The sequence below is a fragment of the Pongo pygmaeus genome, chromosome 23 (assembly GCF_028885625.2).
Source record: "Pongo pygmaeus isolate AG05252 chromosome 23, NHGRI_mPonPyg2-v2.0_pri, whole genome shotgun sequence".
In the NCBI taxonomy this organism is placed as follows: Eukaryota; Metazoa; Chordata; class Mammalia; order Primates; family Hominidae; genus Pongo; species Pongo pygmaeus.
This window is the reverse complement of record NC_085931.1, coordinates 57,352,881-57,376,799: the sequence shown is the minus strand read 5'-3', so window position 1 is coordinate 57,376,799 and position 23,919 is coordinate 57,352,881. Positions and strand designations below refer to the sequence as shown.

At 57.6% G+C, this 23,919-nt stretch overlaps 1 protein-coding gene across 2 annotated transcripts in view; it reads left to right on the top strand.

The window, feature by feature from the left end:
- Nucleotides 1-21,351, top strand: part of CELSR1 (cadherin EGF LAG seven-pass G-type receptor 1) — a 180,426-nt gene extending 159,075 nt beyond the window's left edge. For both annotated transcript variants that reach the window (XM_054469469.2, XM_063662750.1), the window contains 13 exons: nucleotides 868-994; nucleotides 2,326-2,526; nucleotides 6,547-6,721; nucleotides 9,865-9,977; nucleotides 10,428-10,507; nucleotides 11,900-12,026; nucleotides 12,636-12,761; nucleotides 13,271-13,365; nucleotides 16,117-16,220; nucleotides 16,423-16,572; nucleotides 17,062-17,286; nucleotides 17,548-17,803; nucleotides 18,546-21,351. In XM_054469469.2, the coding sequence (XP_054325444.2) occupies nucleotides 868-994; nucleotides 2,326-2,526; nucleotides 6,547-6,721; nucleotides 9,865-9,977; nucleotides 10,428-10,507; nucleotides 11,900-12,026; nucleotides 12,636-12,761; nucleotides 13,271-13,365; nucleotides 16,117-16,220; nucleotides 16,423-16,572; nucleotides 17,062-17,286; nucleotides 17,548-17,803; nucleotides 18,546-18,570 (1,804 nt within the window). In that variant the 3' untranslated portion in view covers nucleotides 18,571-21,351. The remainder of the gene's footprint in view (nucleotides 1-867; nucleotides 995-2,325; nucleotides 2,527-6,546; nucleotides 6,722-9,864; nucleotides 9,978-10,427; nucleotides 10,508-11,899; nucleotides 12,027-12,635; nucleotides 12,762-13,270; nucleotides 13,366-16,116; nucleotides 16,221-16,422; nucleotides 16,573-17,061; nucleotides 17,287-17,547; nucleotides 17,804-18,545) is intronic.
- Nucleotides 21,352-23,919: the final 2,568 nt, after the last annotated feature.

The window sequence follows — 23,919 nt, the reverse complement described above, 5'->3', positions numbered from 1 at the left end:
GCTTATAAAAGAGAGAAGAAAGGAACCCCTTTCACCACGAGGGACGTCAGGCCCGGCTGTCCGTCCTGGGTATTCATCTGCGTCCTGGCAATTAGCTCCAGCTCTAATGACCTGCTCTCTGCTTCATGTTGCACCTATTATTCCCAGATTGTAAAGTTTGTGCCAAACATATTAACGCTCACATCCCATTTTACAGATTTGCAAAGTAAGGATCTGAGAGGTTATGTGATTTTCCCAGAGTCTGCGAGGGCAGGGCCCTGTCTGAAGCTGAGACACACCTTGTAACACCTTGTTATTTGGGGCTTCCCGTCAGTAAAATGGGAGTCATAATGGGGCCCTGGCTTCTGGGCAGTTCCCATAAAACATTGTGCAATCTGAAGATGAAAGTGTCAGAGGAAGGTGAGATGTCCTTTCTGAAAGTGTCTGCCCTCAGAAGGAGATGGGACCGCATCGCAGCTGTGTGAACCCCGGGCGGTGGTTCCAGCGGCGGGGCATGTGGTGGACGCGAGACAGCCCCATTTGAGTTTTGCTGCTAAATGGCACGTAGAACTTGAACTTCAGAGGGTGCTCCTTGGAGGCCCTGACCAGACACAGAAGAGAAAGGAGACTGTTCCCATGGTCCTGCCTCCGGCAGTGAGGCTGCTGTTCTTACAGCCAGGTGGCTCTTGTCTTCGGTGCAGGGGGCTGGTGAGGAACACGGTGGGGAGCAGCCTGCGAGGGCGCTGGGCTTTCAGCACTCACGGCGCCTGCTGTTTGGTTTGGCCAGGATGGCCTGGGAGCCCCCAGGGCTGGGCAAAGGCTGCCCCCTACAGACTCATGGGCGGAGGGAACCGTCTTACCCCTGCCCCTTCTCTCTTCTCTCCGCAGCGTCGGTGGGACGGGAGGGTGGTCTGCCCGGGGCTGCGAGCTCCTGTCCAGGAACCAGACACATGTCGCCTGCCAGTGCAGCCACACAGCCAGCTTTGCGGTGCTCATGGACATCTCCAGGCGTGAGGTGGGCATCCTCCTGTGGCCACTGTGCCCTCTGGGCCTACCCCCAAACCTGCCCCTCCCCCCCAAACCTGCCCCTCCCCCCCAAACCTGCCCATCCTCAAACCCGCTGAGCCTACCCCCAAATCTGTCCCCTCCTCAAACTAAATCTTCCATTCTAAGCGCTTGGAACAAAACAAATCAACCGATTAAAACACATATTCGAGGATTGGCCAGAGTCTGTGAGGATTTCCATAACAAAGCCCCATTATAAGTGTTTTCAGAGAGCCCTGGTTATGCATTAAACGCCGGAATGGCAGACCTAAAGCTCAGGCTCCAAGGAGCTCTCGGAACCTGCCCCTCACTTCAGTGCTGATCTGTTGGACGGTGCCGCTCCCCACCTGCTTTGATCCTAAGGGAGGTGACAGCTGCTGGGCGCTCTCCCTCGGGGCCACACGCAGGGCAGAAGGACAAAAGGCTGGGCGGCTAATGTTTAACCTCTGGCATTTTAAGCGGCCTGGGAATGTGAGCTGGCCATTGTGGGCCTGCATATGAATTGGGGAATGGCCCGAGCGCTGTCCTGGCCTCCCGTTATCTAGACAGGAAGGAGGTGGGAGCCAGCCTGGCCATGGCCTGTGTGGGACCCTGGGGTCTAGGAGTCAGAACCAGGGGCCTGAGTAGCCTCCCCCGGCCCCTCCCCGGGGTTGCACTATGGCTCAAGGGCCCAGGCCACTGTCCTTTCCGAGGGCTTTTTGATGTGAAGTGGCCCTGGTTTCTGTCACATTCTTGGAAGGGTGAGTCAGCCCTCAGGCAGGGCTGGAGGATGGCTGCGGCCTCTTGTGCAATATGCAGGTGAAGCTGCCCCACCTCTGCCCCTGTCTCATGGGCAAATGTCACTCCCCAGCAGGACCCAGCCTGGAGATGGGGTCAGTGATTAGTGGAGTTTGTTCATATATGGGCGGGGTTGGGGCTTGTCTCATGGCCAGGACGCCAGGTGACATGTGGGCCAAGGAAGCTGAAATTGAGGCAGAAGAAAGGAGGCTGGAGTGAGTCCGAGGCTCCCATGGCCTGGGCGCCCCAAAGCCAGAGGTCTCTGAACGGCCCCCAAGCCAGTGGAGGGAGTCTGGGGTGCTGCTACAGGCCCCAGGGATGCCCAGGGCCCAGGGCATTGAAAGAGCCTCAGGAGGGGCAGTTCCAGGCCCAGAGCCATGAGCACTCGGCCTCCCCAGCCCAGCCTGATCCTGCCAGCCTTTGATCGTTTAATAAGCAAGCGTGTAATTTATCTCTGTTATGCAATGAGCAGATCTGAGCCTCGGCCCTTACCTTCTCTCTTGCCTTTAACCCTCCCGCCCACAGAACGGGGAGGTCCTGCCTCTGAAGATTGTCACCTACGCTGCTGTGTCCTTGTCACTGGCAGCCCTGCTGGTGGCCTTCGTCCTCCTGAGCCTGGTCCGCACGCTGCGCTCCAACCTGCACAGCATTCACAAGCACCTCGCTGCAGCGCTCTTCCTCTCTCAGCTGGTGTTCGTGATTGGGATCAACCAGACGGAAAACCCGGTACGGCCACTCTGCTCCCCTCCCCACTGTCTGGGCCGCACCTTGGAGCGGCTGCCGTAGTCCTGTCCTGGCCACTCCAAGCACCCTGGCTGGCTCCTTCTCACCAACCCCACCTCTGCTTCACAGACGCCCTTTGAGGAACGTGCTGGGTCACAGGCTGTGGGTGGAGACATGGGATTCACTGGCAGGTCCAAGCACTTCACCACCTTGACTCTTTATTGGGAGATTTGGGAGATGGGGGGCCCTTTCTTTTCTTTTCTTTTTTTTTTTTTTTTTTTTTTGAGAGTCTCCCTCTGTCAACCCAGGCTGGAGTGCAATGGCACGACCTCAGCTTACTGCAACCTCCATCTCCCAGGTTCAAGTGATTTTTGTGTATATCCCCAGGAAAATACAACTCTTGTCAAAACTGATTTAAGGGCAGTGGCTCACGCCTGTAATCCCACCAGGATCCCTTTGGGAGGCTGAGGCAGGCAGATCACTTGAGGTCAGGAAGACCAGCCTTGCCAACATGGTAAAACCCCATCTCTACTAAAAATACAAAAATTAGCTGGGCATGGTACCAGGCACCTGTAATCCCAGCTACTCAGGAGGCTGAGGCAGGAGAATTGCTTGAGCCTGGGAGGCAGAGGTTGCAGTGAGCAGAGATGGAGCCACTGCACTCCAGCCTGGGCAATAGAGTGAGACTGTCTCAAAACAAAACAAAATGATTTAAGATGTAGAAAGCCTGAATAGTCCTATCACCATTAGAGAATTTGCATTGCAGTATAAAAACCATGGCCAGGTTGGGTTTATCTTAGGAATGCAAGGATGGTTTAACATTTTTAAAATCTATGAATGCCATTTACCTCACCAGTACATTTAAGGGAAAAATATTATTTTTCTCAGAAATGAGTGTACAAAAGAATTTTGATAAATGTTTGCTCATTAATGATTAGAAAGAAAGAAAAACCTTTGAACAGACTAGGACTAGGGGAAACTTTAACCTAATAAAGACATCTACAGAAAACCTACAGTTGACATAAATAACAATGGGAAGATACTGGAGGCATCCCCTGTAATGTCAGGAGCCCACTCATGTTCATCACTGTGGTGCAGGGCGGCCTTGCCAGTGCAGTGAACAAGGAAAACAAAAGCATAGAGATCAGAAAGGAAGAAACAAAGCTGTCATTATTAGGTAACAGGAAGGATCTCATGGAAAAATCTAAAGCAGTCTACAGGCACGTTATGAGAAACAATTAGGCTGGGCACGTTGGCTCATGCCTGTAATCCCAGCATCTTGGGAGACCGAGGCAGGCAGATCACTTGAGGTCAAGGAGTTCAAGGCCAACCTGGCCAACATGGTGAAACCCTGTCTTTACTAAAAATATAAAGATTAGCTGGGCATAGTGGTGTGCACCTGTAATCCCAGCTACTTGGGAGGCTGAAACACGAGAATTGCTTGAACCCGGGAAGCGGAGGTTGCAGTGAGCTGAGATGGTGTCACTGCACTCCAGCTTGGGCAATAGAGTGAGACCCTGTCTCAAAAAAAAAAAAAAAAAAAAAAGCCTGGCAGCAGGTGGACGACGGGCAGAAGAGCAGAGCAGTCCGATAGTGTGCACAGGCCTGGGAGGTGGGGTGGAGACCCAGAACCGAAGCCAGGGCACTGGGCACGGGGAGAAAGGAGGGACAGGACCAACCCATTATGGAGCAGGCAGGAAGGAGTCGTCAGGGGAGTTTGACGTCTCCAGAAGGGAGAATGAGTAGTTGAAGATACCACCCACTGAGAGGCAGGGTCTGGGTGAGATGGGACACCTGCGGAGGCCAAGAATGGTGTGGCGCATGAGCCAGGGAGGCCGCCTCCAACTGGTGGGTGGAGACGGTGTCTGTGGGGCTGGACAGGCCCTGGGAAGGGAAGCGGAATAAAAAGACCAGGCTGGAACCTTCCGGCGAGCTGCTCAGGGCCACCTGCAGACCTGAGCTGCTCCTCCTTTTTTACGGCAAGCAGTGGGACCAGACCCCTCTCACCTCAAGAGGGAAGGCGGGCACCCCCACGTCGCAGGTCACCCTTGAGAAGGCTCCATGGCTTCCCAGCAGTGGTAGGTGGAGCACCAGGCCTGGCCCATGAAGGACGAGCCCCGAGGCATGTGTCGGACCAGCCAGGGCCAACCTTCCTTGCTGCCTCCCAGGTGCTCCCCGAGGCTGAGGCCCCGGGCTGGTGGGGGGTCCATGTGCGGGGCCCATATGGCAGGGTCGCTGCTCCTGCGGGAGGGGTTTCTTCACACCCGCAGCTGGGTGCATCCCCACAATGGGCATGTTCTCATCCGCGCATTGGACTGGGAAGGCTCTCGAGAAGTGTGCCAATTTCATCTCAAAATCCCTCTAGTGTGCTTTTGAGTGGTGTGAATGGGGGAGAGGGGAGTTGGTGCAGGCCACTCCCTGCAACTCAACACCACCAGCGAAACTGAGGCGGCCCCTGGGTTCCGACACTGACTCATTGCCCGCCGGAATGAGCGCTGTCCCGGCAGCCACGCACGGCTGAGCACAGAGAAGGAAAGGGCGACCCGGCAGCGTTCTAGGGGCTTGGCAGCATGCCTGGGCTTTATGGTCTTTTTGTAAACCCACAATCCTATCTCTGGGTGAGGTTTTTCATCTCTCAGAGCGCTGGCAGGCTGAAATGATTTATTATGCATCCGCTTTTGTCTTTGTTCTATTTCTGGAAAAGGTGGTCCATTGGTTACGGAAGCAGGTATGGCCCTGCTGTAGTCAGGATGGCACAGTCCTCGCACTTTCTGTTTTCAAAAGGTGGTTTTGTGGGCTTAGTTTTCACGTTATTTGAAGCAGCCATCCAGCCAACCAACCTTCTCGCCCCTTCCTTTTCCTAAGCCAGCGTGATTTCCACTCAGGAAACCGGGGTGTTTGGTGTGGAGTTCACCAGCCACACGCTCGCTCCTGGTTTCCTGACCAAGGCCGCAGTCTGAGGCAAAGGGCCTGTCTCTGGCATAACTTGAGCCTGCGTTCTCTGCTTTGGTTCCTGCTCTGTTCCGTATCTGACAGATGCGATGCTGACTTGGAGCCCTCCCCACCTCGGGGGCGTTGTTTCTGGAGGGTGGCTGGCCTTTCAAGGCTGATGTGGCAGCAGGGGCACCCTTGGGGTGCCATAACCAGGTGCCTGAGCAAAGTGGCCTTCAGCCTGGGGTTGAGGCGGGGGCCCTCGTTCTCCTCCTACGCTTCTATGTCTGTTAAAGAGTATCTCTCTGGGACCCCCTGGTAGGGTGGACTGATGGGATGGCTGCTGAGGATTAGACAGTGTGTCCAGAGCAGGCTGGCTGGGGGTGGGGTCAGAGTGGTAGGACCATCCCAGTGCTCCCATTGCTCCCATCTCCCCCATTTCCCCTTTTCCCCCATCTCCCCCTTCTCCCATTTGGCTGGTTCAGCCTCCCGGGACCCAGAGGGGAGCCTGCCATCCTCTCCCAGCTGGCGGCAGCTTTGGGGGCACTGGCTGGGGCAGCCTCTCCCAGAGCACTGGGCACGAAGCTGCCCCTCCCAGAGCGCTGGGCGTGAAGCTGCCCCCCGACCCCAGAGCACTGGGTGTGAAGCTGACCCCCCACAGAGCACTGGGTGTGAAGCTGCCCCCCCTACAGAGCACTGGGTGCAAAGCTGCCCCCCCCCGCCAGAGCACTGGGTGCAAAGTTGCCCCTCCCACAGAGCACTGGGTGTGAAGCTGCCCCGGGGCCACATCTTCAAGTGCAGTTCCGGGGCTCGTGGGACTGGCTTTGTGTTCATGGCCTCGGAGTCTAGTCTCTCTCTGTCATTCTCACACCGCTTTCTGTGTCCAGGCAGGCAGGGCTGGCTCAGCTTCTCCATGGATGTTGATTTTCAATTCCTGGCTCTCAGCCATTGGCCAGACATGTAGCCCTGCTCAGCTGAGGACAGACACATAGGGTGGTCCGAATTGTTAGCTCTCCCACCCCTCACTCATGCCTGTTTGGCCTCAGCCTGGGATGCAGGGGCCCTTGCTGAGTCCGGCCCCTCCCTGCGCAGTTCCTGTGCACAGTGGTTGCCATCCTCCTCCACTACATCTACATGAGCACCTTTGCCTGGACCCTTGTGGAGAGCCTGCATGTCTACCGCATGCTGACCGAGGTGCGCAACATCGACACGGGGCCCATGCGGTTCTACTACGTCGTGGGCTGGGGCATCCCGGCCATTGTCACAGGTGAGGATGCACAGAGTGGCCCTGCATAAAAACACAGATTTCCAACAGACCCCAGCTGTTCAGGAGAGCTGTCCTCCTTTCTCTTCCCTGCCCAGCCCCAATGCTTGTCCAGCCCCCAGCAGAGGAGGCCTCGGCCCTGCACGCTTGTCTGCACGCACAGGGGCAATTGCAGACACCTGGGGCGACGTCTTCTGTAAGGTGTGAGCTCCTTGAGAGCTGGGTCCAGGTGTGTTCAGGGTTATTTCTGCAGCACCTAACAGACAAAAGTTCCACGTCTACACACGGGAGGGATGGAGGGAAGAGCGAGTGCATGAGTGTGCAAGTTCATGGATAGAGGGCTGAGTGAGAGGATGAATGGATGGGTGGGGGGGGTGAGTGGATGGATGGATGGGGTAAGCGAGTGGCTGGATGGATGGGGGGTGAGTGAGTGGATGGATGGGTGGAGGGGTGAGTGAGTGGATGGATGGGTGGAGGGGTGAGTGAGTGGATGGATGGGTGGAGGGGTGAGTGAGTGGATAGATGGGTGGAGGGGTGAGTGAGTGGATGGATGGGTGGAGGGGTGAGTGGATGGATGGATGGGTGGGGAGTGAGTGGATGGATGGATGGGGGGGTGAGTGAGGACGAATGGATGGGTGGAGGGGTGAGTGAGTGGATGCATGGATGGGTAGATGGATGGATGGGTGGAGGGGTGAGTGAGTGGATGGATGGATGGATGGGTGGATGGATGGATGGGGTGAGTGAGTGGATGGACGGGTGGAGGGGTGAGTGAGTGGATGGATGGATGGGGCAATCAGTGGATGGATGGATGGATGGGGTGAGAGGATGGATGGATGGGTGGAGGGGTGAATGAGTTGGTGGATGGGTGGGGGGTGAGTGAGTGGGTAGATGATGGATGGATGGGGGTGAGTGGGTGAATGGAGGAATGAGCACATGGATGGGGTAGGTGGATGGAGGGATGGGTGGGTAGATGGATGTAGGGATGGAGAGATGAGTGAGTAGATGGGTGAATAGATGGATGAGTGGGTAGCTGGATGGATGGAGGAGTGAGTTGAGTGGATGGATGGGAGGGATGAAGGGATGAGTGAGTGAGCAGATGCGTGGGTGGGTGGATGGAGGGATGGAGAGGGGTGGATGGATGGATGGATTGGATAAGTGAGTGGACGAATAGGTGGATGGATGGAGGGATGGAGAGGTGAGTGAGTGGATAGATGGGTGGGTAGATGGATGGGATAAGGGAGTGGATGAATAGGATGGTTGGAGGGATGGAGAGATGAGTGGGTGGATGGATGGAGGGATGGATGAAATGGGTGGGTGGATGGATGGGTAGCTAATAGATGTCAATGAAATGAGTAAGTGGATGGGTGGGTGCAGCAGATGGATGGGATGAGTGAGTGGATGAATGAGTAAATGGATTAGTGAATCAATGAGTAGAACAAACAGTACTTCCTCAGCACACATTTTGCTAAAAATCAGAAAGTCGCTTTGCTCCCTACTGAGAAAGATCCACCTTTATTCACAAAAAGAAGAACCTCTTTTCCTGGGTAATCCCTGGGTTCCGGGGATTAGACGCAGTCTGACGCCAGAGGCACTGGGGTGGGGGGAGTTGCTCCCAGGGCAGCACCCAGCAGCCACCCTGGGGCCAGTGCCGTGGTCCCTTGCTGGACCGTCGTGGTCTCCATAGCAACAGCACTGACCAGCCTCCAACTAGGCAGGCTCCTGGCTAGGGTGTTCTGATGTGACGCATCTCCCTTACTCTAAGGGACCCTGAAGAACCTTTTTCACCTCCACCCAGGGCCGCTGAGGTGGGGGCAGGTTGGGTGGGGTGGCAGCTGCCAGCCACTTCCTGATGTGACAGGGAGGCGTTACCTTGCCTAGATTAGGTGCTTACTGTGAGAGATGCTGAGATGAAGAACGTGGCCTAGAAAGGGGTTCGTATGACTTTGTGGAAAAGCCACCTCGATGTCCAGGCGGAGCAGGTCTCTGCGATGCCTCTGCCCTTTGGACTGTAAATCCAGATAGCTCACGTTTCCTACTTGCTTGAAAAACAGATTTCGGTTTGTTTTGTTTAACACTTAGGTCTGTCTTGCACAAGATCTTAAAATAACTCCCGCGGAGCCTCAGACTGAGCTGCAGGCACTGGTCACTGGCTGCTGCCTCACCCGGCCATCTGGGGCTTCCCTGACTGTCCTCGGTGGTCCTGATTAACTGGCTCCTCCAGAGGACAGTGGGAAATGCTGGAGGGTGTTAAGCAGGAGGGAGCTGGGATCTTTTAAATATTTAAATATTTAAATAAGGAGAATGGGGAGGAGCATAGCCTAGGCCAGGGCGGGGCAAGGGGCACAGAAAGACCAGGTCTCACCTGCTGGTTGCTCCTGTCCCAGGTGTTACCTTGATGCTCTGCATGGACAGGCGGATCTGGCTTGTCACTGGTTAGGAGTGACAACTGTGCTTCAGAGCGTTTCTTCCCCTATCTAAACAAGCAGCTCATATAGCAGGCTCGGTGGTGAGGCAGTTTCGGGGGTGTGTGTGGTGTGCACGTGTGTATGGTGTATGCCTCTGTGGTGTGTGTGTATATCTGTGATGCGTGTCTGCACACGGTATGTGTGTCTATGCATGTGTATAGGGTATGTACATGTGTATGGCATGTGCACGTGGTTGGATGTGGTATGGGGGTATATGCGTTCCTCACCCGCTCACATATGGCCCTGTAGGTGACGCCGTCCTCCATCTGTTTTGGGGCCTCATCCCTTGCACCTTGGGTCCATCACGGCCTCCTGACCGCTACATGGCCCAGTTGGCAGGGCCCTCCCAAGCACCGTCTGCCTTCACGATCCCTCCTGCACCATCTCACTGCCACCCTCCAGGGTCTCTGGTCTTCCTCAGCAGCCCGCCCAGATAGGCCCTGCCTCATGGGTCCAATCCAAGAGCAGCTCCTGCCACCTGGGCCAGTGAGCCTGAGACCCCACTCAGACTCCGAGACTGTGCTCGGAGGGGCCTCGGGCTGGCTCCCCGGACTCCTTGCTCTTTCCTCTGAGAAGGGAGATGCTGAGTCCCCCATTTCACCCCACCCTGGCTGGTCCTTGGCATGGGGTGGCCACTGGGCACGTGGCCTTCACCCTTCCCTTCCTCCCCGCTGTGTTCAGGACTGGCGGTGGGCCTGGACCCCCAGGGCTACGGAAACCCCGACTTCTGCTGGCTGTCCCTTCAAGACACCCTGATTTGGAGCTTTGCGGGGCCCATCGGAGCCGTTATAATCGTGAGTGTGGGGCCTTCACGGGAGTCCAGGTGCCCCAAGCATGCGTCAGCTGGAAGGGCTGTTCTGGGCTGGCTGGGGCCACCAACTCCTCTGAGCAGCCAAGGGGGGGCAGGAAGGGCCACCTTGTGACAGTCAGCAAAGCTGCCAGGGCCCTCCCGGACCTCGCCCTCTGATCGTGGATTCAGGTCTCACGTTGTGTCCGCATGAGACCATCTGTGTCCAGCAGCCAGGAGGGTCCCACACAGGCAGGCTGGGTGTGGTGGGCGCTGTGGGGCAGTGGGTGGACAGGTGTGCTTCACCCCACAGGCCAGGGCTCAGGTCCTCCTCACCCAGCCACCCCTCCCTGAGATGCAGGGCAAAGGGCCTTAGGCGCTTTTGGCAGTTGGAGGTCTGCAGTGACAAGAGAGAAGAGTCGGCCACCTGACATTGATCGGCTTGTTTTGTTTTCAGATCAACACGGTCACTTCTGTCCTATCTGCAAAGGTTTCCTGCCAAAGAAAGCACCATTATTATGGGAAAAAAGGGATCGTGTAAGTGGGGCTGAACCTGACCGGCCAGCCATGTCGGCCGGGCCCTGAGACCCCAATGTCCAGTCTCTGTGTGGGGTGGGGCCCCACGAGAGCATGTGGGCCTCATGGAGGAGGGCTGGGGGCAGCCTGAGTGAGCCCCAGGGCTCGAGAGAGGTTTCCCACGTTGCATCTGCAGGGGCTGGGGGAGGTTAGCTGAGGGGAGGGGGCTGGGGGAGGTTAGCTGAGGGGAGGGGTTGGGGGAGGTTAGCTGAGGGGAGGGGGCTGGGGGAGGTTAGCTGAAGGGAGGGGGCTGGCAGCCAGCCCTGGGCCTCAGTCCCTCCCGCCCAGCATGGAAGCATTGGGCTGCCTGGAATCCCCAGAGTGGAGATGGGTGGGGCGGGGGGGATGGAACTTTCTGGTGGGTGGTGAGGGTGTTGATGAGGCCACTGGAGTGGAGGAGACCCCCCCCCGCCCCACCATCAGAGGGTACAGTGGAACGGGGGCCCAGCACGGAGGGAACCTCCAGTGTTCTAGGGAGGAGAGGGGACCTTCGAGGCCCCAAAGGAGCAGGTGGCACCGCGGGAGGACTCAGCACAGCGTCCAGGAGCCACGACAGGGTCAGGAAGGGTTGACGGGGGCATCTGTCAGACAAGGCCAGTCCCTTGTGACCTGGCAGCTGCTGGTGACCTGGCAGAGATGGGACTGAGTCAGGGATGGGCGAAGGGGTAATGCTTGCGCAGGGGCTGGGTGCCAGGAGGAGTGTGAGGCTCCCGGCCTGGGAGGAGAGCGCCAAGTTTGAAGCGGGGTGGAGAGGGAGAGGCGGGGAGTGGTCTGGAAGGCCGGATGTGGGGGTTGCACGGTGGGGTCTGGGGCCTTGTCAGTTTGTCTTCAGTGCTATCCATGACCTGTGGACCTTGCGGGCTCTGTTACCCTGATTCACTCCATCCCCACTGAACCCTGGGAGGGGATGTGCCTTTGTCTTCCCCTTTTACAGATGGGGAGACTGAGGCAGAGCTCAGGAAGCTGATTGCAGGATCACAGCTCAAGAGCAGGCCCTGGGCTCTTCCTCTCGCCTCTCCACAGGGTGTCTCACGGGAGCTAGTGCAGCCATGGGCGTGGCTCAGGCCCTCTGGCCTGGTGTAGTCTTCACAGCTCCTGTTTTCTCATTTGCTTCCTAATTTATTCCACCACCATCCCCACTAACACAGGCTGTGTCTGGTTCCCGGATGAGTCAGTATCTGGCTAGGAGGGGAGGAAGGGAGCAAGGTGGATGATGGCTGGGTGGACAGGTGGACAGACAGAGAGATGGGCGGACGGGCAAGTGGGTGGACAGGTGGATGCGCAGAGAGGGAGGGAGGAAGGAAGGGAGCAGGTGGTGGCAGTGGGCACAGGCCTGATCCTGCCCTCCCGCAGCTCCCTGCTGAGGACCGCCTTCCTCCTGCTGCTGCTCATCAGCGCCACCTGGCTGCTGGGGCTGCTGGCTGTGAACCGAGACGCACTGAGCTTTCACTACCTCTTCGCCATCTTCAGCGGCTTACAGGTAGGTGGCGGCCGAGTTGCCTGCGGGGCCCCTGCCTGGCCGCCGTGGCACCATCGCTGTGATGTGAAGCAGTGGAGGCCTTTGTGGTCCCAAACCACCCCTGCCTGGGTCCCGCGTGGGGGCCTCCTGTGGCTGCGAGGACTCAGTCCCTTGTGCAGCCAGCACAGGGGCTGGTGCCTCCTCCCCACTGTGTTTGGGGACGATGACCCCAGTGCCAGGCCAGCACAAGTCCACTTGTGTCTCCAGGGAGCAGAAGCGGCCATTTCTAGTCATACCAAGGGCCGCACAGCAAGTGGACTTACGACACAGTGGGGACCCCAGAGGGCCCCAAGCACTGTGGAAGGAGTGCCCAGAAGACTGGCCTGAGCCGGGGCCCTCACTGCCTCCAGCGCACCGGGGGTCTGGCCCAGGCATCTCAGTTTCTGAGCTCCCCCACCTGGCCTCCAGATAGCAGCAGTCCCTGAGGAGGGGAGGCCTGGCCGTGTCCTGGGCCATGTGGCCGGTCGCGTTGTGTGCACTCAAGGCTGTATGCGCATCTGTGCTGGGGCGCCTAAGGGCAGGTGCCTAGGGAGGCAGCAGCAGGTACTGAGCCCGCCTTCCTCCCTCCAGGGCCCCTTCGTCCTCCTTTTCCACTGCGTGCTCAACCAGGAGGTCCGGAAGCACCTGAAGGGCGTGCTCGGCGGGAGGAAGCTGCACCTGGAGGACTCCGCCGCCACCAGGGCCACCCTGCTGACGGTACGAGGCACCGGGGACACCGCGGGACTGGGAGCTGGGCGGCACCTTGAGTGGCGGGGGAGGGGGAGCGAGCCTCAGCCCCAGCCCTGCGGCCGGTGTGCCCCTCACGGTGGGGATGGCAAAGCCGCCCACGGAGCACGGTGTGGCCGCGTCAGAAACAGAAAGTGATAGAATCGGCCAGACGGGGCCTGGGTCGCATCCTAGCCCTGCTTTTCCAGGCCTTAGAAAGAGAGGGTCAGGACCACCGAGGACCCTGACCAGAAGCAGTGGCCGTAGGGAGGGCGGCAGCCCCTGACCACAGCATGGGCCAGGATGTGCTTCCCTCGGCTGCCAGGAGGCTCTCGTTTGCAGTGAGGGTTGACTGCATGGGGCCGGCTCCTCCTGTGTGCCAGGCAGGGGCCCAGCCAGGGTGTGGGTGTGGGGGGCTTGTCGTGGCGACAGAGTCATTCCCCGTGGTGGTCATGTGGTGGCCGCCACCTGGCAGTGACCAGCCCCTCCCCTCCCTTCAGCGCTCCCTCAACTGCAACACCACCTTCGGTGACGGGCCCGACATGCTGCGCACAGACCTGGGCGAGTCCACCGCTTCGCTGGACAGCACCGTCAGGTCAGGCCGCAGCTCCAGGTTCGGGGAGGTGGCTCTCGAACTTCCTCAAGCTTTGCCCTCGCCACCCCTACCTGTGTCCTGCCATTCAACCAACATCACCTTCCACCCTCAACTTTTCTCCCCCTGCACCTTCTCCCCCTGCACCTTCCTCCTCCCGCACCTTTCCTCCCTTCGTGCACCTTTCCTCCCCCTCGCACCTTTCCTCCCCCCCCCACACCTTTCCTCCCCCTCGCACCTTTCCTCCCCCCGCACCTTCCCCCTGGCAACCTTCCCCCAACAACCTTTCCCCCACCACCTTCCCCCCCACAACCTTTTCCCATGCAACCTTCCTTCCCCCGCTGGCACCTTCCCCCTCGCGGCCTTCCCCCACCTCACCTTTCCCCCCCGCAGCCTTCCCCCCTGCAGCCTTCCCCCACCACACCTTCCCCTGACAACCTTTCCCCTGACAACCTTTCCCCCACCACCTTCCCCCCCAACCTTTTCCCATGCAACTTTCCTTCCCTCACCGGCACCTTCCCCCCACAGGCTTCCCCCACCGCACCCTCCCCCCCGCAGCCTTCCTCCCACCCCGCAGCCTTCCCCCCGCAGCCTTCCCCCACCGCACCTTTCCCCCTCCACCTTCCCCTGACAACCTTTCCCCCGACAACCTTTACCCTACCACCTTCCCCCCCAACCTTTCCCCCACCACCTTCCCCCCTAACCTTTCCCCCCACCACCTTCCCCCCCACCACCTTCCCCCCCAACCTTTCCCCCCACCACCTTCCCCCCCAACCTTTCCCCCCACCACCTTTCCCTCACCCAACCTTTCCCCCCACCACCTTTCCCTCACCCAACCTTTCCCCCCACCACCTTTCCCCCACCCAACCTTTCCCCCACCCAACCTTTCCCCCACCCAACCTTTCCCCCCACCACCTTCCCCACACCCAACCTTTCCCCCCACCCAACATTTCCCCCCCAACCTTTCCCCCCACCACCTTCCCCACACCCAACCTTTCCCCCCACCACCTTCCCCCCACCCAACCTTTCCCCCCCAACCTTTCCCCCCACCACCTTCCTCCCACCCAACCTTTCCCCCCACCACCTTCCCCCCAAACCTTTCCCCCCACCACCTTCCCCCCACCCAACCTTCCCCCACAACCTTTCCCCCCACCTTCCCCCTACCCAACCTTTCCCCCCCCAACCTTTCCCCCCACCACCTTCCCCCCACCCAACCTTTCCCCCCACCACCTTCCCCCCACCCAACCTTTCCCCCCCAACCTTTCCCCCCACCACCTTCCCCCCACCCAACCTTTCCCCCCACCACCTTCCCCCCACCCAACCTTCCCCCCCAACCTTTCCCCCCCACCACCTTCCCCCAACCCAACCTTCCCTGCCCAACCTTTCCCCCCCACCACCTTCCCCCCCCAACCTTTCCCCCCCCAACCTTTCCCCCCACCACCTTCCCCCACCCAACCTTTCCCCCCACCACCTTACCCCCACCCAACCTTCCCCCCCCAACCTTTCCCCCCACCTTCCCCCCACCCAACCTTTCCCCCCACCACCTTCCCCCCACCCAACCTTTCCCCCCACCACCTTCCCCCCACCCAACCTTCCCCCCCCAACCTTCCCCCCCACAACCTTCCCCCCCATACTCGGGAGGCTGTGTTGTCTGTGCCATGTTGTCTGTGCTGTGTTGTCTGTGCTGTGTTGTGTTGTGTTGTGTTGTGCTGTGTTGTCTGTGCTGTGTTGTCTGTGTTGTGTTGTCTGTGCTGTGTTGTCTGTGTTGTGTTGTGTTTGTGCTGTGTTGTCTGTGTTGTGTTGTCTGTGTTGTGTTGTGTTGTCTGTGCTGTGTTGTCTGTGTTGTGTTGTCTGTGCTGTGTTGTGTTGTGTTGTCTGTGCTGTGTTGTCTGTGTTGTGTTGTGTTGTCTGTGCTGTGTTGTCTGTGCTGTGTTGTCTGCGTTGTGTTGTGTTGTGTTGTGCTGTGTTGTCTGTGCTGTGTTGTGTTGTGTTGTCTGTGCTGTGTTGTGTTGTGTTGTCTGTGCTGTGTTGTGTTGTCTGTGTTGTGTTGTCTGTGTTGTGTTGTGTTGTCTGTGCTGTGTTGTGTTGTGTTGTCTGTGTTGTGTTGTCTGTGCTGTGTTGTCTGTGTTGTGTTGTCTGTATTGTGTTGTCTGTGTTGTGTTGTGCTGTGTTGTGTTGTGTTGTCTGTGCTGTGTTGTGTGTGTTGTGTTGTGTGTGCTGTGTTGTCTGCTGTGTTGTCTGTGCTGTGTTGTCTGTGCTGTGTTGTGTGTGCTGTGTTGTGTGTGCTGTGTTGTGTGTGTTGTGTTGGTTGTGTTGTCTGTGTTGTGTTGTGTTGTCTGTGCTGTGTTGTCTGTGTTGTGTGCGCTGTGTTGTGTGTGTTGTGTTGTCTGTGTCTGTTGTCTGTTGTGTTGTCTGTGTTGTGTTGTCTGTGTTGTGGTGTCTGTGTTGTGTTGTCTGTGCTGTGTTGTGTTGTCTGTGCTGTGTTGTCTGTGTTGTGTTGTGTTGTCTGTGCTGTGTTGTCTGTGTTGTGTTGTGTTGTCTGTGTTGTGTTGTCTGTGTTGTGTTGTGTTGTCTGTGCTGTGTTGTCTGTGTTCTGTTGTGTTGTCTGTGTTGTGTTGTGTTGTCTGTGTTGTGTTGTGTTGTCTGTTGTTGGGAACCCAGAAGGGGTAGGGGCAGAGAATCTTCCAGAGAACTTTCCAGCACCTCCTGTTCCCTGAGGGATGATACTGAGCCCACCCTCCCTGGCCTCTCTAGGGATGAAGGGATTCAGAAGCTCAGCGTGTCCTCTGGGCTGGTGCGGGGCGGCCACGGAGAGCCAGACGCGTCCCTCATGCCCAGGAGCTCCAAGGATCCCCCCGGTATGGCTTCCCTGGAGGGGGAGGACTCCACTGGTTGTTTTTCCCATGTCCCTTCGGTCTCTGGAGACTCTGCCCCTGAAGAAGCACTAGCAGCCTCGCCATGCTCAGCGTCAGCATGCCGGGGGCCCAGCTCTGCTTGCCCCTTGGTGGGACTCCCTCACCTCCCAGGGCCTGAGCCTCCCTGTCCCCCGCACATCCACAGGCCACGATTCCGACTCAGATAGCGAGCTGTCCCTGGATGAGCAGAGCAGCTCTTACGCCTCCTCACACTCGTCAGACAGCGAGGACGATGGGGTGGGAGCTGAGGAAAAATGGGACCCGGCCAGGGGTGCCGTCCATAGCACCCCCAAAGGTGAGTGTGTGGGGTACATTGGGCCAGGCTGGGCTGTGGACAGCAGGCTCGGGGCAGGCCTTGGCCACGGCTGGGTCCCTTCCTCCCGAGATATGCCCAGCAGCACTGCAGCCACATGAAAGGACAGCCTGGGGGGACTCTGGTTGGGCTCCCCCACAGCCTCTGGAGGGCTCCTCCAGGCCAACCCCCCGAGCAGAGGCAGGAAATCTCAGGGGGGTCTCTGTGGACCGTCACCACAAGGTCCAGGTGAGGCTGCCGGTGGGGGAGTAGCCTGTGTGGTTACTGGCACAGATGCGGTGGGGGATCCCAACAAGGGCCCCGCTGCCAGGACTCTCCCTCCTGGGCCTCAGTTTCCCCACCTTTAGGGTTCAGCCCTACCAGGCCTGTAGGTCAGGGAGAGGTGGGTGAGAGCCACCAGACCCATGGCTCTCAGGGGAGCAGCTCGAGTGGCAGTGCTGCTGCCTGCTGAGCACCGCTCTCGTGCCTCAGGGGACGCTGTGGCCAACCACGTTCCGGCCGGCTGGCCTGACCAGAGCCTGGCTGAGAGTGACAGTGAGGACCCCAGCGGCAAGCCCCGCCTGAAGGTGGAGACCAAGGTCAGCGTGGAGCTGCACCGCGAGGAGCAGGGCAGTCACCGTGGAGACTACCCCCCGGACCAGGAGAGCAGGGGCGCAGCCAGGCTTGCCAGCAGCCAGCCCCCAGAGCAGAGGAAAGGTGAGTGGGGAGGCCGGGGCTGCAGTGAAAGGCTGGAGGACCCAGAAGGGCCAGTCCCTGGTCTGGAGGTGGGGGTGGGGCTGGGGCTGGTGGGGCAAGTCAGGGCCTGGGCAGAACAGACGTGGCCTCCCGGCCTAGCCCTGGGACCCGGGGAACCAGGAGGGAAGGACAGGGGCTGAGGCTGGCTCAGATGCACACGGCCCAGCAGCTGCCCCCGGCAGCATCACCCAGACTTGACCTTGCCGTGTCTCCTCCTCCCAGGCATCTTGAAAAATAAAGTCACCTACCCGCCGCCGCTGACACTGACGGAGCAGACGCTGAAGGGCCGGCTCCAGGAGAAGCTGGCCGACTGTGAGCAGAGCCCCACATCCTCGCGCACGTCCTCCCTGGGCTCTGGCGGTCCCGACTGCAGCATCACAGTCAAGAGCCCTGGGAGGGAGCCGGGGCGTGAGCACCTCAACGGGGTGGCCATGAACGTGCGCACTGGGAGTGCCCAGGCCGATGGCTCCGACTCTGAGTGAGTAGCCTGGGCCTCCAGGGCGGGGATCACCCACTTCCCCCTTGTCCTGAGTCAGGAGAGAGAGGGGGCAGTGGTCAGGGACCTGACGCCCACCTCACCTGGAGCCCTGAGTGCAGAGGAAGCCCAGGCGGGGATGGGGGCGGGGCAGGGAGGCGCTGCAGCTGAGGTCAGGAGGATCCCCCGGAGATGGGCAGACCCCCCTATCCTGGGGGCACGTCTCAGGCCTCTGGGACTCTGAAGCCCTGGCCAGCCCCGAAATGCTAGGACCTAAGGTGCTGGGCTCTGCATTTGATCAGCACTGTCTCCGTCTGGGACCACTGGCCACCTACCTTGCAGTTGAGGATACTGAGGGTCCCGGAATGCCTGGGGTGAAGGGGGCGGGGTGGAGCTGGGGTCCTGGCCCCAGACCTCTCCCTGTCGCCCCTCCCTCCAAACTCACAAGGGAGAAGCCAGGTCTTCAGGATGCCCCTCCCAAAAGTCACTGTAGAGATGGCCGGTTTCTAACGCGGATTCCTTGCGCTCTTCTGAGAGACCAGCAACACAGAGGCCCACAGGCTGGTCCTGGTCCCCTCTCCTGCTTCCCAAGGGCAGCCTCATCCAACATGAGCTTGCCCTCCCTGGAGCCCCCAGACGCTCCCTCTACCCTGATGGGGTGATCCTGCCCGTGTGACCTTGGGACCCACCAAGCCGCTGCCCTCACTGACCCTTCACCTGCTTGCTGGCTTCTTCCCACGTGCAGAGGCAGTAATGAAACTTCAGTTTGAACGATCAGGAAACCGTGAGGCAAGCCCATCGCCCCCACACAGGCTGCGGCATCACCCTCAGACCTTGGAGCCCTAGGGGCCGCTGCCCTTGGAGTGGAGTGGGCCCAGAGTGTGGCGGTCCCCACGGTGGCAGCCTCCCCGACTGATCATCCAGACACAAAGGTCTTGGCTCTCCCAGGAGCTCAGGGCCTGTCAGACCTGGTGACAAGTGCCAAAGGCATGAGGGAGGCGTGGACCACTGGGCCAGCACCGCTGGGTCCTAAGACTGCAGCCAGAGCCAGAACTGAGAGGGGACCCCAGACTGGGCCCAGAGGCTGGCCAGAGTTCAGGAACGCCGGGCACAGACCAAAGACCCACAGTCCAGCCCCGCCCAGGCGGGCATCTCATGGCAGTGCGGACCCGTGGCTGGCAGCCCGGGCAGCCCTTTGCAAAGGCACCGCTTGTCTTAAAATCACTTCACTATGTGGGAAAGGTGGAGATAGTTTTATATATTTGTATGGGACTCTGGGGAGGTGAAACCTGTATATATATTGCATTTGTGCTGACTTTGTTATCCCAGGAGATCCATGCAATGATCCCTTGCTGTCTTCTGTGTAAAGAAGATTGCACAGTTGTACTTGAATCTGGCATGTGTTGACGAAACTGGTGCCCCAGCAGATCAAAGGTGGGAAATACGTCAGCAGTGGGGCTAAAACCAAGTGGTTAGAAGCCCTACAGCTGCCTTCAACCAGGAAGCGAGGATGGCGTGGGCCCTCCCCGCCAGCCCCCTGGGTCCCCGGTGTTCGCTGTGTGCGCGTTTGTCCTCTGCTGCTGTCTGCCCCAGCTGTGTGAATTCAAGACAGGGCACTGCAGCACTAGGCAGGTGTGAGGAGCCCTGCTGAGGTCACTGTGGGGCATGGTTGCCACACGGCTGTCATTTTTCACCTGGTCATTTCCCTGACCACCACCCCCTCCCCTCACCCCCTCCCAGGTGGCCTGGGAGCTGCAGGTGGGGATGGCTTTGTCCTTTGCTCCTGCTCCCCGTGGGACCTGGGACCTTAAAGCGTTTGCAGTTCCTGATTTGGACAGAGGTGTGGGGCCTTCCAGGCCGTTACATCCCTCCTGCCAATTCTCTAACTCTCTGAGACTCAGGATCTCTAGGCAGGGGTCTCCCCTCTGGAGTCTGACCAATTACTTCATTTTGCTTCAAATGGCCAATTGTGCAGAGGGACAAAGCCACAGCCACACTCTACAACGGTTACCAAACTGTTTTTGGAAATTCACACCAAGGTCGGGCCCACTGCAGGCAGCTGGCACAGCATGGCCCAAGGGGCTGTGGAACGGGTCCCGGAACTGTCAGACATGTTTGATTTTAGCGTTTCCTTTGTTCTTCAAATCAGGTGCCCAAATAAGTGATCAGCACAGCTGCTTCCAAATAGGAGAAACCATATAATAGGATGAAAATCAAGTAAAATGCAAAGATGTCCACACTAAGTTTTAAACTTGACCCTGATGAAAATGTGAGCACTGTTAGCAGATGCCTGTGTGAGAGGAAAAGCATATCTGAAAATGGTCCAGGACAGGAGAATGAAATGAGATCCCAAAGTCCTCACACCTGAATGAATTATACATGTGCCTTACCAGGTGAGTGGTCTTTCGAAGATAAAAAAACTCTAGTCCCTTTAAAAGTTTGCCACTGGTGTTTCCTAAGTACAAAAAGGTTTTTAAGTCTTCGAACAGTCTGCTTTCATGACTTTAACAGGATTCTGCCCCCTGAGGTGTAATTTTTTTGTTTTGTTCTATTTTTTTCCACATACTCCACAGCCAACATCATGAGGTGTAATTTTTAATTTGATCAGAACTGTTACCAAAAAACAACTGTCAGTTTTATTGAGACGGGAAAAATGTAAACCTATTTTTATTACTTAAGACTTTATGGGAGAGATTAGACACTGGAGGTTTTTAACAGACGTGTATTTATTAATGTTCAAAACACTGGAATTACAAATGAGAAGAGTCTACAATAAATTAAGATTTTTGAATTTGTACTTCTGCAGTGCTGGTTTTTCTCCACAAACACCCCCGTCCCTCCCCATGCTCAGGGTGGCCGTGGAAGGGACGGTTTACGGACGTGCAGCTGAGCTGTCCGTGTCCCATGCTCCCTCAGCCAGTGGAATGTTGTGCCGGAACTTTTTGTCCATTCCCTGGTAGGCCTGCCATAGCCTAGATGGGCAGTTTTTGTCTTTCACCAAATTTCAGGATTTTTTTTTTTGCCATTATTTCTTCAATTTTCTTTTTTTGCACTGATCTTTCTCCTCGCCTTCTGTGACTCCAGTGACTCAGATGTTAGACCTCTTGATGTTTTCCCACTGGTCCCTGAGGCTCTGTTCATCTTTCTTCATTCTTTTTTCGGTCTGTCCTTCAGATTTGGTTATTTCTTGTGCTCCATCGTCAAGTTCACTGATTTTTTTTTTTTCTTTGTCATCTTAATTCTGCTACTGAACTCACCCAGTGAATTTACTTCAAATACTGTAATTAAGTTTTAAAATTTCCGTTAGGTTCCTTTTTATTTCTCTGCTGGGCACTTCTAGTTTTCCACTCATTCCAAGAGTGTTCACCTTTACTTCATAAAGCATGGTTATAACTAGGACTGCTGTGAATTCTGCGATAATTTGAACATTTGAGCATCTTGGGGCTGAAATCTGTCTTTTCTGTTTGCATTTTCCTGGTTGTGTGCTGAGTAACTGCAAGTTGAATCCTCACTCGTCATGTGGAATGTTAGGTTAGACTCTGGGTTGTTAACACCCTCGTTGTGTCATTTCATGGGTTTGTTTCAGCAGCAGGCAACCTGGTTAGGTTCCGACCACTGGTTCTGTCTCTCTTTCCACGAGCAGCAGGTCCACCACCACGTCAGCCCTCGGCCTTGGCTGTGCTGTTGGGGTCGCTGCCTGCACTCACAGGTGGGGTGGGCGGGGACGTGTGTCAACACATGCAGAGAATCGGGGGGTCAGCTTCTCCAGCGCTCTCCTTGCTGGAATTTGCCTTGCATTTTCTCACTTCTGGGGTCCCTTTTCTTGGTTTCTCTGTCCAGAAAGATGGGTTTCTCCCAGAGCTCTAGCCACCTGCACTGTCTCACGCTTCCACCCTTAAGGAAACAGGGCCCACCCTTAAGGAAAAGTAGTGACAGCAAAGAGAGAGAAATGGGAACCCCAACCCTGTCTAGTCCACAGTGCCCCCGTTTCCCAGGCCTCTCTGGAGTTGTTGACCTGGTGCTGGCTGCACAGGACCGCAGATTAGGGCCACCCCCGGGTCAAATCTGAGAGAGAAAAAACCACTCATGAACGCCCCAGTGCCTCAGGTCATTTTTCAAGTTGTTGCTTTCTCCTCAGTTCACCTGCTAATGTTTACATCCTAGAATGCTCAGTGGCTAACACGATAGATATATTTCTACCTCAACCCCAAAGCCATGATTAACAGGAAAATACTACAAGCATCTGAGAGGGAGAAAGCAGTCCAGGCAGCCCGGAGCAGGCCTGTCCATCAGCCAGGCCAGGATGTCCACGTGAGGACCACGAAGTGCTCCGCAGAGCATCCGCAGCAGACCGTGATGGGTGAGGGCTGAACAAGCCCCTCTGTGATCATGCCTGAACAGATAACAGCACAAACACCGTCCAAGCCACGGGACATCGACTCCCCCGGCCCAGGTAACAGGGGTGACTACAGCTGCTTCAGTCACAGCTTCAGCCTCACCTTGGGCTCTTCAGCCTGGAGACAAGGCTTGTTAAGACCCCCTAGGAGGGTCAGGCAGTGGTTCATGTCTGTAATCCCAACACTTTGGCTGGCTGAGGCAGGAGTTCCAGACCACACTGGGCAACACAGCAGGACCCCATCTCTACAATTTTTAAAAATTAGCTGCTAAAAATTAGCACAGTGGATCATGCCTGTGTAGTCCCAGTGCTTTGTGAGGCTGAGGCAAGATGGCTTGAGGCCAGGAGTTCAAGACCAGCCTGGACAACATAGCAAGACTGTTTGTGAAACGAAATTAAAGTTAGTTAGCTGGGTGTGGTGGTGTATGCCTGTTGTCCCAGCTACTTGGGAGGTCAGGGCAGGATTGTTTGGGCCCAGGAGGTCAAGGCTGCAGTAAGCTGTGATCACACCACTGCGCTCCAGCCTGGGTAACAGAGCAAGACCCTGTCTCTTGAAAAGAAAAAAGAAACCTCCCCAAGAAGGAAGGGGCTTGGGCCCAGGTAAAGCTCCGGCACAGGGCAACATGGGAGCCAGAGACTGGGGAGAAGGCAGGCTCAGGGTGTTTGTTTGAAACCAGCTCAGGGCCTCGGGAAGGAGCCTCCCAGGTGTGAGGTGAGGGGGCACTGTCCTAGGACCCGTGTATCTATCACTGAGATTATCCTAGAACAACGTAGGGGGAGAGGAGAGCGAGGGTTTTGCTTTCATTTGTATCACAAGCAGGGAGTAGGTGTAGGTGTACAAGCAGCCAGCTCTTGGCCTGGAAGATGTTCCCCCATCGTCTTTATGGATAGGTGTGACAAGTGGCTAAGGCCAGGCCACTGGGGGTACCCGTGCAGGCAGAAGGGGCTACCTAGCTGCCTGTGCTCCTGGGGGCCCCCAGGTCTTCAAAAAGTCATCTGAGGGGCACAGCCTCTGGAGTGTGCCGGCCTTGGGTGCTGGGGAGGGTAGGAAAGAGGCCAGATGACCAGCCCGGAGACTTGGCCTACTGGCCAACAGTTTCTGCTGAATCTCTGAGACATCGCTCCAAAGCCCTCCAGAGTTGGCCAGTGGCCTTGTGGGGGGGCAGGGCAGGCAATTGTGCCTGCTAGAGAGAGGAGCCCTGCCAGTCAGGAAGCTGTCACCATGGAGCCTAGGGGCTCAAGGGGGCAGAGGCAGGTTTGTGTCCCTGCTTCCTCCACTGGCCGACGCACAGGCCCTGAGGCTGGGACAGTGGAGCCCGCTGGAGGTTGGAGAGGGGCAGCCTTACCGCTGCTGGCCTGGTGCCCACACCACCTTCTGCCTGGCTGCCCCACCTCCCACCTACTCATGTTTCTGTGACCTGGAAGGGTTCACCTAGGGCAGAGCAGTAGGCACCGCAGGGGCTCTCTCACTCTCAGTTCCCAGGCTGGAGGCCCGACCACAGCCATAAATCAGGGAACCCCTGATCCCAGGGAGGCTCCGTGCTGGGCTGAGCCGGCAGAACAAAGGCGGCGCTTTAGCTCGGCCTCCATGCCCAGCTGGGCCGAGGATCCCCAGAGGCCTGTCTGGTCCCACCGGCCAGTGCTCTGCCTGCCTGGTAGAGCTAGGGCTTGCCCCTGGCCAGGGCAGCACTGACCCCACACCCCACACTTCCCCGCCCCAGCC